This window comes from Eleutherodactylus coqui, chromosome 1 (genome assembly GCF_035609145.1).
Source record: "Eleutherodactylus coqui strain aEleCoq1 chromosome 1, aEleCoq1.hap1, whole genome shotgun sequence".
Taxonomy (NCBI): domain Eukaryota; kingdom Metazoa; phylum Chordata; class Amphibia; order Anura; family Eleutherodactylidae; genus Eleutherodactylus; species Eleutherodactylus coqui.
In genome coordinates, this window is record NC_089837.1 from 214,128,101 (window position 1) to 214,143,975 (window position 15,875).

Below are 15,875 nucleotides of genomic sequence, written 5' to 3' on the forward strand. Positions count from 1 at the left end.
ATCCTAGTGGAATATATTTGGCAGCAGATAATCGCCTTAAAGGTAACCTGTCATCAAGTTTTGCATTTCAATCCATGATAAATCTTTAACATTGGTGCTAACGAGATCTCCTCATCGCTCTTTAGTTTTCTGATATGTGCCCCGCTGCTGATATGTGCCCCATGCTGTATTCTAATGATCTGAAAAGAGTCAGATTTTGCAGAAAAGAGTCCGGTTTTGCATGAAGTACCACGCCAGGCACACCCGTTCTTGACTGGCATGCGTAACGATTTCCTTTCTTTGCTGTAATTCCATGCCAGCGCCTTTGCAAACACTGCTGAGTACCTCAGCTGTACCGCGCATGTGCCTTGGGGATCATTCCTCCCAATGCGTCCGAGGTCAGGTGACTGGAAGTACCTATCCTCAAGGCACATGCTAAAGTGTTTTGACGCGCAGTCAGATTTGATTGTGACATCTAAACAGTTAACTGCTGCAATCAGAGCTAACTCTGATTGCAGCCGTTACCAGCGGCTGTCAGAAACAGCTGCCAGCCACCGGGTATGGAGCGGACTTGGCTCCCGAGCTCACTCCATACACACTTCAAGACTGCAGGACGTTGATATGCATTCGTCATCCTAAATTCTATTTTGGAGGTACATGTATGCAGCTCCCCAGTAGGCTCTTTGGTTTCCACCATAGCTGTATACTCTCTGATACAAAAAGGATACTTAGAAGAATATATCAGCTGATGTGCCTACAAACTGAAGCCACATTTACTGCAGTTTGAAAGTTAGATGAGTAACCGGTAAACACATTTATACCAAGGGATGTCTGCCACTGCCTGTCGGGTTATTACGGAGGAAAACATATAAATTCAGTTTTGCTGAAATGCACATCTCATATAGATTCCCTTCTCTTGTGTTCTCCCGTCTCCTATTTTTTCATTAAAACCCCAGGACATCTCCCAAATGTAATATGAGTTAAGTCTGGCTTCGGTTTACCCGAGATGTTGGGGTTTTTTTGGGTCACTGGTGAGGGTAATGAGTGGCAGTCCCCTTTAAAATGCTGGAGAAGTAGATGCGCTTAATGGGAGTCTGTCACCCACTTTTAGTCGTATAAACTGAAAGTAGGTGACCCTTGGAGTCTGGGGATGTAGGTTTTATACTTGCCTTCCTCCAATGTGAGCGCTGAAAGACGCCGCTGAATGCATTGAGCATTGTGCTAAGTAGTGTGCACATTATGAAATGTGATCATGTGTATATGTATATATATAAATGCGTCTTCAGATCTGTTCCATTATGGCTGAGGAAGAACCCTGCGTAGGTTGAAAAGCTTGCTGTAACATCATGTTTTTTGGTTAGCCATTAAAAGGTATCATATCTTTAAAGGGGTTGTCCCGCGGCAGCAAGTGGGTCTATACACTTCTGTATGGCCATATTAATGCACTTTGTAATGTACATTGTGCATTAATTATGAGCCATACAGAAGTTATAAAAAGTTTTTTACTTACCTGCTCCGTTGCTAGCGTCCTCGTTCCCATGGAGCCGACTAATTTTCGCCCTCCGATGGCCAAATTAGCCGCGCTTGCGCAGTCCGGGTCTTCTGCTTTCTTCAATGGAGCCTCTCGTGCAGGATGCCGACTCCGTGTAGCTCCGCCCCGTCACGTGCCGATTCCAGCCAATCAGGAGGCTGGAATCGGCAATGGACCGCACAGAAGAGCTGCGGTCCACGGAGGAAGAGGATCCCGGCGGCCATCTTCACCGGTAAGTATAGAAGTCACCGGAGCGCGGGGATTCAGGTAAGCGCTCCGGTAAGCTTTCTTTAGGTCCCTGCATCGGGGTTGTCTCGCGCCGAACGGGGGGGGGGGGGGGGGGTTGAAAAAAAAAAAAAAACGTTTTGGCGCGGGACAACCCCTTTAAGATTACGCGGTTTCTCTTACTGAGAACAATCACATTATAAAATTGGAATAGGCGGACTACTTAGTGCTTGCATTGGGGGACGGTAAGTATAAAACCTACATCCCCGAACTCCATGGATCACCTACTTTCAGCCTATAAGTGTACTGTAGCTTAAAGGGCTAAAAGTAGGTGACAGATTCCCTTTAATCATTTAGGGACTACAGTGCAATCTCTTGTAATGCCAATACATCATCAAACAGCATATTAAGCAGCAAATTTGTGTTTGCTTAATCCAGGTGCTTTACTTAAGTGCTGCGGAATAAGTTGGCGCTATACAAATAAACATTATTATTATATTATATTAAGCTTCTACTTGCCTGGCACTGCAGGGTTCTGCAAGCAAGAGTTAGGTTTTGGCTACTTGTTCTACTTGGAAAGGTAGAGAAGCTCAGTTGGACACAAGGTTAATGAGTTCCAACATGTCATGTTGCTTTAGGTATATATTATCATGAGTACATACATATAGCAAATAATACAGTTATTAGACATTCATAGAAATGGAAAGTACCGAGTTATAAATGTATAGCAGGAGAGGCAAAATATTTCAGAACTGTAAATATCCATGATGGATTCTACTTACAAAATGTAATAAACCTTAATTAGAATATATTTTGAAATAGGAATCTCATATGTAAAAATGGTAGTGGCACCATCTAGTGAGCTCATAAAATAATGTCATAAATTCTGCCGACCCTACCCAACCATTCCCTGACTGCTTGACGCACACGTATGTCATTCACATGACAAGTCAGCTGGCTGATGCAAGGAAACACCGCAGGTTGCAGAGCAGCAAACATCTGGTCCGGCAGGATCTGGATCTGATTTAGAATAGTTAAAACCATGTTGGTCCATGCCTAAAACACAAAGACATATATTTAAGTATTGTAGAGGGCGGCAGGAACCCTTGCCTAAACCTGTGAGTATTAAATAATTATATTATCGCTATTAGTATTCTTGATTCATATAGTATGCTCTTCAATCAGCTGTGCAATGCACAGGAAAAGTAATGCAATGCTGATACAAATACAATCACAAATATTAAAAGGGGTAATCTGGCCTTTTTTCAACTCATAATCTATCCTCTGATCACCAGTTGAAAGTGCAATAGAAATGCAGAGCTCCCATTGATTGCAATAGGAGTGAAGTTGGCCCTTTCACTTCCTCCTCTGTCCCCTGATTACAACGTCCGGTCCCGTTGCACTCACAGCAGGCCGAACGATCAGCTGATGGACAAGGCTCCCGAGCGGCTGATCCTCATTGATCAACCACTGATGACCTATCAAAAGGACAGGCCATCATTTGAGAAAAGGCCAGATTACATTACCCCTTTGTAGAGCTAATACAAAGTGGAGGATGAAAAATGCAGCCTATGAGATAGCTCTGCTCATAGGAGTGTTCAAGCTCCTGCTCTTTAGGACTCATCAAGACCATGGTATTACATGGTCACAAAGTCAATAGCATCAAGACTATGTAATACCACATTGCTGAAAAATATGCAGCCACCTGCAGCTGGACGTTTCAGCTGCCAGACCCCAGCTATCAGCTGATCAGCTGTGGATCTTGACTTAGGTCGGCTGCATACGGTCGGATTTGCATTGCGGAATCCGCGGTCGGCCTCCGCACTGCGGATCTGCAGCTAGTACTGTTTGGAACATACTAATGAAAAGCGCTTCTTCCTACACACTCGTGGAATCGAATTGCGATTTCTGCGAAGAGGCAAAAAAAAAATTTTTTTAAATCGCAGTATGTTCTATTCCGCACGGATAGGTCACGGGTACCTGCGTCATCACCTAGCGACGGCACTAGAAAAGGACCCTGCAAAGGACCAGTTCTTAGCTCTGGTATGAAATGACCTGCAACATCGCTTTTTCGTCCTTGTCCAGTGACGACTCATAGCTCCTAACCTATGTGATTTGGATGATAGTCCAAGCGTTTCATACAGGACATTACTATTTTTTGTTTTTTTTAGGGCATGTATCTCGCAGTCATGTGGGTATACAGGCACATCACTGCTGCAGCCAAGTAAACAGAGACAAGCCCAGAGGATCAGAACAGCAGGCAATTACCAAGTAAGTACTTGAACATTTTATACCATTCTCTTAATTAGTTTGCCAACTTTACTTCCCCTGGGGCTTTGCTCGGCACAGACTCCAGAATCCCCCCCCCCTCCAGGGGGCTCAACAAAGACTCTGGAATCCCTCCTGGGGCTCGGCAAAGACTCTGGAATCCCTCCTGGGGCTCGGCAAAGACTCCGGAATCCCTCCCGGGGCTCGGCAAAGACTCCGGAATCCCTCCCGGGGCTCGGCAAAGACTCCGGAATCCCTCCTGGGGCTCGGCAAAGACTCCGGAATCCCTCCTGGGGCTCGGCAAAGACTCCGGAATCCCTCCTGGGGCTCGGCAAAGACTCCGGAATCCCTCCTGGGGCTCGGCAAAGACTCCGGAATCCCTCCTGGGGCTCGGCAAAGACCACACCACTCCCCTGTAAACTCACTATTTTGCTGCTTTTTCCTGCAGTGCTATGCACAAGATAGACCTCTTCCGACATCGGAACGTGAAAATCGGGAATGTAATCACATGCCTCAAAAGTGACAGCAGCACCTCCCAGGAGGTCATGCATTCTAGCTGCTACCAGACGAGAAGGAAGCTCGTTCTCCTGCTCAGGACAGCAGAGGTCCAGAGAGCTGGCGGCAGCAGTCCACATATTGAGTACCCTTGCTCTATATTGTAATGCCTCTATCTTTCCAGCTATCTCATGTATCAGTAATCACATATACATATCAGCAGGTACATGCTATTCATAATAAACAGAGAATCCTTTTAGAAGCAATGAATAGGAAGCTGCTAACTGTAAAAACGTTCTAGCACAATTGGATTACCTGAATTTGCGCTTCTGCATCTCTTGTTGAAATATTGAATGTGCTAACAGTGGATCCAGAGCGAGATCTCTTCTCCTGCCTCAATATCTCAGGGCCAGCACTGAAAGAGTGTCTCATCTGAGTTTGGTCAACAAGATGTTGGGGCCTTTGTGGCATAGGTGAATCCTGCCCTCTGGAACAGAACATTTCTCCCTTTTTATCCAACTTTGCATCCTTAACGAATGTAGTCAGGTTATGTTGCTGCTTTCTCTTTTTGTATTCGGTCATGAGTTTTGCTATGGTTTTATCAGTAGCTATGGTATAGATTTTGTTGCCAGCATTCTCCCACCACTCTTTCTTTCGGCCTTGATCTCTTTTCTCTAGCTTAGGACTTTGTGGCAATGATGCAGCAAAACCTCTTGGTGATACATTATCGATAGAATGGTCCTTATTCAGATATCGGTCATCTTCAGATGGGGTTTCTTTTCCTGAGAGACCTCCAGTTGATGGTGTTGAGGTTTCGGATTGAAATGATGGTAGGATGAAGAAGGGATCTCCTCTAATACCTGGGTGATCGTCATTATTCTCCAGGTCCAGATGCATCTGAATGTAGTTATTACAAAGTTCCATGCACAGTTTGTGAAGTCTTTTAACCAACCAAGCCCAATCAGCATTACTGACAGGCTGAACACTCAGTGATGGAATTCGAGCCCTCCATTGCCGTTTTTCTTTCCCTCTTGGAGGACTGACTTGAGCAGTTTCTTCAAATATATCTTCATCCTCTGATGAACATTGCTGGGAGGAATCTGTGCTATGCTCATCTTCTTCAAAAAGTATCTTCTTCACAACATCAGCAGTTATGTTTTCTTGATTAGTCAACAAGGCACAAATTAAAGCCTGGAAGTAAATGTTAAAGCTCATTGCCGATTGACGATAAAGATTTGCTGCTCCACAGATGCCAGAAACTTTCATCAGCAAGCATTTCAAACCGGGACGTGCATCGAATTCCCTGGCTGTCCTATAGGAGTCCAATAATAAGTCAAAAATAACAGCCAAGTTTTGCATTGAAATATATCTCAGGAATCCAACCATTTTAGCTTCGGTGGGAGGAGTGGATCTATCCTCAGGCACTGTAGGGTATTTTACAAATTCCTCCAACAGAATGTCATATAGGTTTTGTAGCAGAACTTGATGAGAAAGCAAACTGACTACAATTGTCCTAAATGGAATACTTTAGGAAAAACAGAGAAATGTAGTTAGAAGGACATAATTCACATTACTTATCTCTGCACTAAATGATGCTTTACATTATAGATAGTTTTAAAAGAACTACTGGGAAATTATGTGTAGTACTGAAGGAAAATGCGAGTTCTTCATCTTCTGGTTTGATTCTATGCAACCCCATTATAACTGAAACACCATGTCTGCAGTGTCACTAATACAGAAATGAAGACCTTAGACTGAGATGATGAATCTTTTTCCATGACTGTCAAAGGAGTTGCTTCACTACAACAACCCAATGGGGAAATTAAAGGTAACTAAACTTAGAAAAAAAACCAACTTCTGACATGTTATAGCGATGTGTCAGAACAATTGATTGGTTGAGGTGTGGGTGCCGATACCCTAATCAATCGCTAACACAAATGGGGGAAAGCATTCTGCTTTGTACTCCCCGCCTGGATTGGTGTAAGGACTCCCAAGAAAGCCTATGGTGTCTGTACAACGCTAGCTCATAAAAGCCGAATAGACACAGTGCTTAGCTGGGCGCTTCTGCCTGTTCGTTTTAGTGAATACATCCTGACCACCAGCAATCAATGTCTTGGACATGTCAAAAGCTTTAAAAAGTTTTTTTTTTTTAAATTTAGCCACACTTTAAGCTATTAGTCCGGTTACCGAAACCTTGAATTATAACCAGTCGTACATGGATGGGTTGGTCTGCCAAAACAGAAGTCACTGATGGTCACTGGCATTCTGCTCTGGCCCATGGATGGCATCACTTCTCTATAAAGTCTATATGCTCCAATAAGGCATATGGACAGTGACTGTACTGATAACACTATACCTTTAACTCCAAAGTCACATTTACAGGATTCTAGAGTGTGAAAATATGGGGAGTTCAGGGACAGGTAAGTCAGCTCTTAATGGGAAGACCCATCCCCAATACCTTAGCTTCCTGACATCGGAGTATGCAGTCACTGCAGTCGAATATGAATTAGCGGATACGGAGTGATACTTATGCCTTCATGCAAATGTTTCAATACCTATAGATATTTTGGTCATTTGCGTTGCATTGATATATAGCTATACAAAGCTCTGATTTTAGTACAATTCAACATGGATAATTTATGTTTATTGAGGTATCAGCATCCAAAAATAATATCTACCTTTATTAGTTGAGAAAAAATACCCAAAAATGGCTTTTTATGGCTGAAAATTTAGGACCAAGAAGTGTTTTAGTCAATGTACAAATAAGGGAGATGGAATAAATCCTCCACAGTGCCACCTATTGAAAGGCAGCATACCTTTCAATAGGTGGTACTGTGGAGGATTTATCCCATCTCCCTTATTTGCATATTACCCAGAGGAGCGTGCATGGCCATTTGAGTCTCCTCACTTAGTTTATAGTATATAGTTGCTCTCCCCAAGGAGAGGGGATAACTTTTCTGACCCCCATCAACATACATTCTCAGGTCAGATTCACGCAACTGATATTCTTGTAAGAATTTTGTGCATTCAGAGGCGCACAAAACTCGTATGGAAATACAACCCATCATTTGCAATGGGTGTACTTACACGTGCGAATGTTCTCTCACAGCCATACTGCAAAATAGAAAAATCTCAGTATGTTCTATTTTTTAGCCGTAGGGAAAAAGCCAAGTTTACAAAGCACGATATTAGTCCATGTTTCTTGAGGCAATATTGTGCTTGCCCATGTGAATACCCCCTCATGAGGCAGATCTAACTCCAAGAGAAAACTCCAGAGTCCCCCATTCACAGTCAAAGTCGCCCGAACCAGCCGATTTCGGTGATAGTGGAATGCGCTGATGTGTATGGGGGCCTCCTGACAGATGAATTTCAAAACTCAATCCTTTTATCCACCCTGGAGATAAGCTGTGGCCAAAGGTGTCTGTCTGCAGCTTTCGCCACTCGCCCTATTGAAAACACATGAATGCTCAGTCATGCCAAGGGTTCACATGCACTTGGAGACATAACCACTGGCTGAACAAACATTTGGCCAACAGCTATTGAAGGTGCATGGTACCTCCAAGAAGTTGTCACATTTGAAATGGAGTAAACACGGAGTAAGAGTTGTATGTGTTAGTGGAAATGCTCTTAAGATTTTAAACCATATAAAAAAATGCACTGAACGCGTCTTGAAAGCATTTTCATGTAAAGCTGTCTGACATTTTTGTTAGCCTCGAAAGGTAAAAGTTCTAAGCAGCAGAAGATCTTACCCCAGCTTTCTGTTTAGTAGCACAGCATTAGTTACAGGCAGGAAAGAAAAAGGCAGAGAGTTAGAAGCTGACCATGCACAAATCACACAATACATGTAGCAAAAGACAACTGTGATAACATGAACCAGAGATGGTCATAGATATTCTAAGGGTGGTTTCACATCTGCATTGGGGATTCCGCTTTCCTGCTTCGTTTGAGGAGCAGCAAAGGGGAATCCCTGTGGCCGAGCAGTTCAGTCTCTGGACAGAACTGAACAATTGCAAGATGGACCCAATTGACTATAATGGGGTCTGTACACTTTTCACCCAACTGCCCGGCTTTTGGATGGAAGAAAAGCGGAACCTCCGGCTGGAAACAGTCCTAACCTCCTCCATTTATACATTAAGATGCCCATGCCTGGTGTCACTGTTACCAGTCTGATGACAAATATTAAACCACGTGAAAGAGAATAGGGGTCACTAAAAAATGTATAGTACAGAACTATGATATTTCTTTATTGAATATCCTCTATGGTGTTTCAAGAAGGGAGCTTATAAGGCAGGCGTGTAGTTGGTATTAAACATAATTAATCACATGATCAAGATGTACTTACTTATGATACAACATGCACATGGGCTATTATGCTCTGTGTAGGTTACAGGCAAACACATAAAGGAATAAATGACCTCTGCAAATGCCTGCTATTATAAGAAAGTCAAGTCACAAAAGTGACAGCTACCCTCCACCTCTACAAGGGGAATCCTAAAGTCTCACTCACACGGGCGAATTTGGCCTGCGTAATACGCAGTACACAGCAAATACCCACGTACGCAAGTCAGTCAAGGTTCAGACGGCAGAAATAAGCACATGCAAAATCGGCATAAGAACAAATATCAGAGGAGCAACATGATGTGAATAATATATAAAATACCAAAAAAAAAAGTACATTTTGTCTTTGCATAATAATTGGCCACAAGTACATGAATATACTGCATGGGCATATACAGAACCCAGGGTATCCTAAATAGTAAAAGCTGTGTAACTTCCTCCAGAGTAACATGGCGTCACAATGAGCAGTTTGTACGCCGGGGGATTCTCCATAAGCGGACAACACAGAACGGTGATGTGAACACTGCCTTGTCTAAGCCTCCAGCTGAACAAAAGAGCCTTCATTAGCCTAGCCACCCTCTAAGCATGAGAGGACTCTGCTTGACCTTTACCAATCTATATAGCAAAGCTGACAAGTGAATTAGAAAAAAGGAATCATTAGCCCACTGTGTCTGCTTTAGTAATCAGTGTGAAAGTAAGAACATTTTAAGATATTTTTAAGCAGGTAGTTACAAAATAATGATTAAAAAAACTAAAAACTAAAAATATAAGTTTATAATGAAAAAAAACTGATTTAAAAGAACACTGTCAGTCAGTATTTCTACCATAGGCAGGGCAATCTTTACCAAAATAGTCCTGATGCCACCCCTTCTTTATGTGCTTCGGAATTCTCCAGAATGGATCACATTGCATCATTTTAATGAAACTCAAGGAAAATTTAGGGACAGACTATAAGAAGAAATCCTTTGCAAGAATAAAGTTGGAAACTTTACAGGGAGCAAAGATGATAGGGGGCTTAGCTATCCCTAACCTGGGCTTTCCTTTCTAGCTTTCATGAGACATCAAACACCTATACCCACATTGGAGGTGGGCATGATAGGAGGCTGTTAGACATCATATCTTACAAATGGCCTAATGTTAAAGGGATGGACCAAAGTCAAGGAGTTGCTTCAGATTTCTGCCTTTATTTTGCGTACTATGCCCTATGGCAGTGGTGATGAATCTATGGCACCCGTGCCCTCCCGGCTGGCACGCATCGCCGTCGGCCCCTTACCATGTCAGTGAAATCCGGGAGGGGCCGCAGCTCCCCTGTCGGTATTCACTTACTGCGCTGCTAGTGGCACTGATCCCAGCCACACTGACGTCACACTCCCCCCTCCCTTGACATCTCCTACTTGGTTCTGCGAGAGCAGGGGAAGAGGCGTCCGGCAGCACACTGACGTCACAGTGTACACCGGGATCATCCCCGAGCAGCAAAGCTGAGCAGAGAAGGAGCGGAGCTTCCACAAGGAGGAGGGGGTAAGTATGTGGGTCTCGGGGGGAGGGTGAGAGATGGGAAGCTGCTGTGGGATGTCACTATTATACTGGGGCCACTGTGGGATGTCACTATTATACTGGTGGCCACTGTGGGATATCACTATTACTACTGGGGGCCTCTGTGGGGTGTCACTATTATACTGGGGGCCGCTGTGGGATGTCACTATTACCACTGGTGGCCACTGTGGGATGTCATTATTATACTGGGGGCCGCTGTGGGATGTCACTATTATACTGGGGGCTGCTGTGGGATATCACTATTACCACTGGTGGCTGCTGTGGGATGTCACTATTATACTGGGGGCCGCTGTGGGATATCATTATTATACTGGGTGCCACTGTGGGATGTCATTATTGTACTGGTGGATGCTGTGGGATTTCACTATTATACTGGTGGACGCTGTGGGATGTCATTATTATACTGGTGGACGCTGTGGGATTTCATTATTATACTGGGGCCCACTGTGGGATGTCACCATTACTACTGAGGCCCGCTGTGGGATGTCACCATTACTATTGGGGCCCGCTGTGGGATGTCACCATTACTATTGGGGCCCGCTGTGGGATGTCACCATTACTATTGGGGCCCGCTGTGGGATGTCACCATTACTATTGGGGTCCGCTGTGGGATGTCACCATTACTATTGGGGCCCGCTGTGGGATGTCACCATTACTATTGGGGCCCGCTGTGGGATGTCACCATTACTATTGGGGCCCGCTGTGGGATGTCACCATTACTATTGGGGCCCGCTGTGGGATGTCACCATTACTACTGGGGTCCGCTGTGGGATGTCACCATTACTACTGGGGCCCGCTGTGGGATGTCACCATTACTACTGGGGCCCGCTGTGGGATGTCACCATTACCACTGGGGCCGCTGTGTGGGGTGGTTGTGGAAAGGGGGGGGCACTATACAGCTAGGGGGTCACTATTGTCGCTGGGGGAGGGGGGGGTCACTATTACCGCTGGGTTATGTTTACATGTGGGGGAAATGGGCAGGACTGTTTCAAAATAGACCGTGTGCAGATTTTGACTGCGGAAATGCTGCAGAATTTTGCAGAGAAATTTCCGCTGAGGACATTCTGCAGTATTTCCCCATCCAAAAATCAGTCAAAATCTGCACCCTGTCTATTTTGAAGCGGCCCTGTCCTTTTTAGAACAACAAGGGTAAAATCATATGTTGTGATAAGCCCCACCCCCTGACATGTTGGCACTTTGTGATAAATAAGTGGGTTTTGGGTTGCAGTTTGCAGGTTCGCCATCACTGCCCTATGGCATAATGCCAAGTTACTAGAAATATTCAGGGTGGAGGATTTCTCACCCTTGGAAAAAGAGGGATCTAATTTTTGACGCAAGCGCACTATAATAGTACGTTTTGTCTCCTTTGAGCAACTCTGTAAGGCGTATGAGATAAGAAATAGTTATTTCAGTTTCTGCCACTGAGACATGCGTTGAAAAACAAGTGAAGAGTAGAGTACATCTTCATTAGAATTTATTTCTGTAACAGGGATTATAAATGGGGCAATTTCATATATTTACAGTTTCTTACAGCCTTTTTGCAACATTTTGGGCTCAATCAGACAAGCGTTTTTGTGCACGCATGTTAGGCACGTTTGTGATTCGCATCTAAAAGAACTAATACTTTCCAATAAAAGTGGTCACATGATCTTACAAAAATGGGAACTTTACATGCAATACCAAGACTCACCACTGCAGTGGTAACACAGCTGTCTGCTTCCTGCAGAAATCAGCTCAGTGCACAAGTGCACCAGGAGAACATCTGATCGGCAGGGATTCTGGGCAGCAGACCCGTACCAATCTACAAATGATGGCCTACTCTAAGGATGGGCCATCAATAGTTTAAAACTGGACAACCCTCTTTAATAATGGAGCTTTGCTGTTGACTAAATGTAAAAGGCCTTTCAGAAAGTCCAGAGTGAGAGCTTCCTCTGGATAGTGTAGTGTCTGGCTTACAAAACTGGACAGCACCTTCATTTATTACCACAGATTACACCAATCAAGAAGACATAGGAATTAAGGTCAGATTAGCAGACATAGTATTCTGAATATTTGTAATGCAAGTTTGCATTCTGTGAATATTCTCTAGTATCTGCTGGAAAATGATACATATGACAACTGCTGTGCTATATCTTCTGAGAGCTTTACATTGTAACCTGTCAGTCCATCATACAGCCTTACCTTTTCTGCGTGTGTCCATTGGGCTTCTCATTGGGAGGCAGCTCAATAATAAGCACGCACGACTGGGCATGCTCAAAGCCTTCCTTATTGTTTGGGGTCTTCGGTGAGCACTGAGCGTCTAACATGAACACCTGTCAATAGAGAATGATATAAATGATTACGAGTTGAAAATGTGATGCAAAATACCACAAAACAGAACACTACATTGTTAATTTACCAAAAAATGTAAAGAGATAAACTATATTAAGGAATACCATTTAGAAATCAGTGTAATGTAGGAGGAAATGGGAAAAATTCTTATGTACCGACACACTACTGACCATTCTAACTAGAGATGAGCGAATATACTCGTTTCGAATAATTATTCGATCGAGCATCGCTATTTTCGAGTACTTCCATACTCAGGTGAAAAGATTCGGGGGGCGGCGTGGCGGAGCGGGGGGTAGCAGCGGGGAACAGGGGGGAGCCCTCTCTCTCTCCCCCCCCCACTCCCCGCTGCAACCCCCTCACTCACCCACGGCGCCCCCCGAATCTTTTCACCCGAATATGGAAGTACTCGAAAATCGCGGTGCTCGAGTGAAAAAGGGGCGTGTCCGAGTACGGTCGCTCATCTCTAATTCTAACCTTTTCCTGCCACAGCCCTTTTTGGCTTTCATTTCTCCATCCTTCACTTAAAGATAATCCTAACTATTTTGTTTTTCCAGGGACATAACTACATGAAGACTTGTTTTTTGTGCGGTGTGTTGTATTTTTCAAGGTATCATTTAACTAGCATAAAATGTACTGGAAAACTTGATTTCTAAGTGGGTTAAAAAAAAAACACAACACCGCAATATTGCCATTACTTTTTTCTGTGAGCGGGGGTGGGGAGGTTGCTTTGATGGTGCTTACGGTGCAGTAAAAAATGACAAGTTTAATCTGCGGGTGACTACCATTATGGTGAAACCAAATTTAAATCGTTTTTTTATGTCGTGCTAAATTAAAATACCTTTGAAATAAAAAAAAAAAATCTAGGTGTACCTTTTGACCCTCATAACTTTTTTTTGTTGCTTATTGTTTTATTTTCTCATTAATAGAGCTGCGTGAAGGTTATTTGTCTGCTGGGTGACCTACAATTTTAATAGGTACCATTTCGGGGCACAAAAGACTTTTTGATTACTTTTTATGCGATTTTCTCTTATAGAGGATTTGACCCAAAAGAATTTGTAAATAATGTAATATTTTAATAAACTGGACTTTTATTAATGTGGCGATACTTATTTTTGTATTTTTGATGCAATGACTGGGAAAAGGCCTTATTTTAAACTTAGTAAAATTTCATTCAAAAGATTTCTATTCAAAGTTTTTCATTACAATTTTATGCGTGAGCTTGCTTATATTGCAAAATGAATATTCTTAAGCTCTGTAAGCACATTAGAAGCTTATTTCGCCTTTACAGTACAAAGGGAATAAAAAATGAGAAAAACAAAAAAGACAACAGTGCATGAATAGGGAGGTTGGTGGGGGTAAATGGGGGGGGGGGTGACTGGAACAGCAGAGCAAGCTCCTTGAGAGAGTAATGCCCAGACTGCGCCTGTGTTCGCCGAGATCACATCTTAGATCTGTCCAGTATCCACCCATATCTTGACTCCCCCTGAAGACCGGAATGAGATCCAGACCTGCCACGTTCTACAGAACTATGCGTGGGCTTCACTCTCTCTCGCCCTCATTTCATCAAAGTGCATAAAGTCATTCAGCTCCTCCACCCACATCGCCCTTGATGGAGGCGTAGAGGACCTCCACCTTCTAGGAATAATTCTTCTGGTTGCTGGAATGAAGAATCTCAAAAGACCCATTTTAGTGTTTTTGAAAGGACCTGGGAAGATTGAGAGCAGGGCCATCTCTATAGTTAACTTCACTCGTGTCACACAGATACTGTTGTAGACAGACCTCCATCACTTCCTTCCACAGGGCAGCCACTGTAGGGCAGCTCCACCAAATGTGGAACATGCTCCCTCTGTCGCTGTTACATCTCCAGCAAGTGGAGGAAGTTTGGGGAAAACTTTTGTGTAGCTGGTCTGGTGTCCTATAGCACCGGATAGGATTTTAAAATTTAAATCCTGTAGTTTGCAAGCCGATGACATTTTATGGCACGGAACCTAGGCTCTCTCACAATTTTTCCATGGAAAGCTGCGGTTAAGTTCTTTCTCCCATGCCTCTATGCATCAGCGTGTATAGGTTGGATATCATATGTCTCTAGGAGGTCGGGGACATACAAATTTGCTCAAATGGTGTGAGGGGAACAAGAAGATTCACCCGAGGTGTCAGGGACCCCATGAAGCTCCTTAGTTGGAAGTATTGCAACCACGAGCCGGGACGAGGTCCCACCCTCCCCCATGATCTCCACCAGAGGCCCCAGGCCCAAGCTCGTTATCACATCCTGTAAACGGGGCATTGGGGAGGACGAAAAGTCCAGAATAGGGGGCCCTCACATAGAAGCTTCAAATTGCGGGTTGGAGACCAGGGGGGTAAGGGGCCCAGGCAGAGATATAAGACCGTTTGTAGGTTTTGAGTAGTTGACCTAGAAATGGCAAGATGTTAGGGACTAAACTCATGCACTTAGGTGGTATCCAGACCACACCCGCAAGGACCCTGGGACTAGAGAGTGCTTTGCTTCCACCCACAATTTGAAGCTCTCTCTTGAGTAGATCCAAAATACAATTGGTGCTGCTAGCTTTATAGTAGAGGGCAAAGTCAGGCAATCCCAGATCCCCCCTCCCCTTTTGACCCTCGTGAGGAGAGGGAAGCGCATACGAGGTTTCCTCCCTTTCCAAACGAATGCAGTGATTAGGGACCGCAAGCGTTTTAAATAAGGGTTGGGAGCTTCAACAGGACCGTCTGAGACAAGTAGAGAAACTTGGGCTAAGAATCCATTTTAAGGACAATAACCCTCCTGCTCCAAGAGAGGAGTAGTGCTTTCCACTTGTTAAGGTCTCTCTCTAGGTCTGCGATAAATGGTACAAAGTTTAGTTTAAATGCCTGCGAGACATCTGCCGGTAATTGTATTCCCAAGTATTTTATTGCGGAGTGTCTCCAGCGAAAGGGGTACAAACTCTCTAGTTGTGACGCCTCAGCATGAGGCAAAGACACATTCAACACCTCTGACTTTTGGGCATTTACTTTATAATTACTGATTCTACTAAAGCGTCTTGTAAAATGACTGGCAATCCAATGCGTGGGTTGGATAAGTAAAGCAGAAGTCCGTCCGCGAAAAGCGCTATTTTATGTTTATCTCCTATGTAAAAGCCAGAGATCAGCCTGTTTT

General features: G+C 44.0%; 1 protein-coding gene across 1 annotated transcript in view; it reads right to left on the minus strand.

Annotated features, from left to right (window-relative positions):
* Positions 1-1,855: 1,855 nt before the first annotated feature.
* The window catches only part of ARFGEF3 (ARFGEF family member 3), a 92,556-nt gene continuing 78,536 nt past the window's right edge, over positions 1,856-15,875 (minus strand). The window contains exons 32-34 of the mRNA XM_066605504.1: positions 12,572-12,702; positions 4,814-6,023; positions 1,856-2,791 (exon numbers count right to left, since the gene is read on the minus strand). Coding sequence (XP_066461601.1) covers positions 2,600-2,791; positions 4,814-6,023; positions 12,572-12,702 — 1,533 coding nt within the window. The 3' untranslated portion in view covers positions 1,856-2,599. The remainder of the gene's footprint in view (positions 2,792-4,813; positions 6,024-12,571; positions 12,703-15,875) is intronic.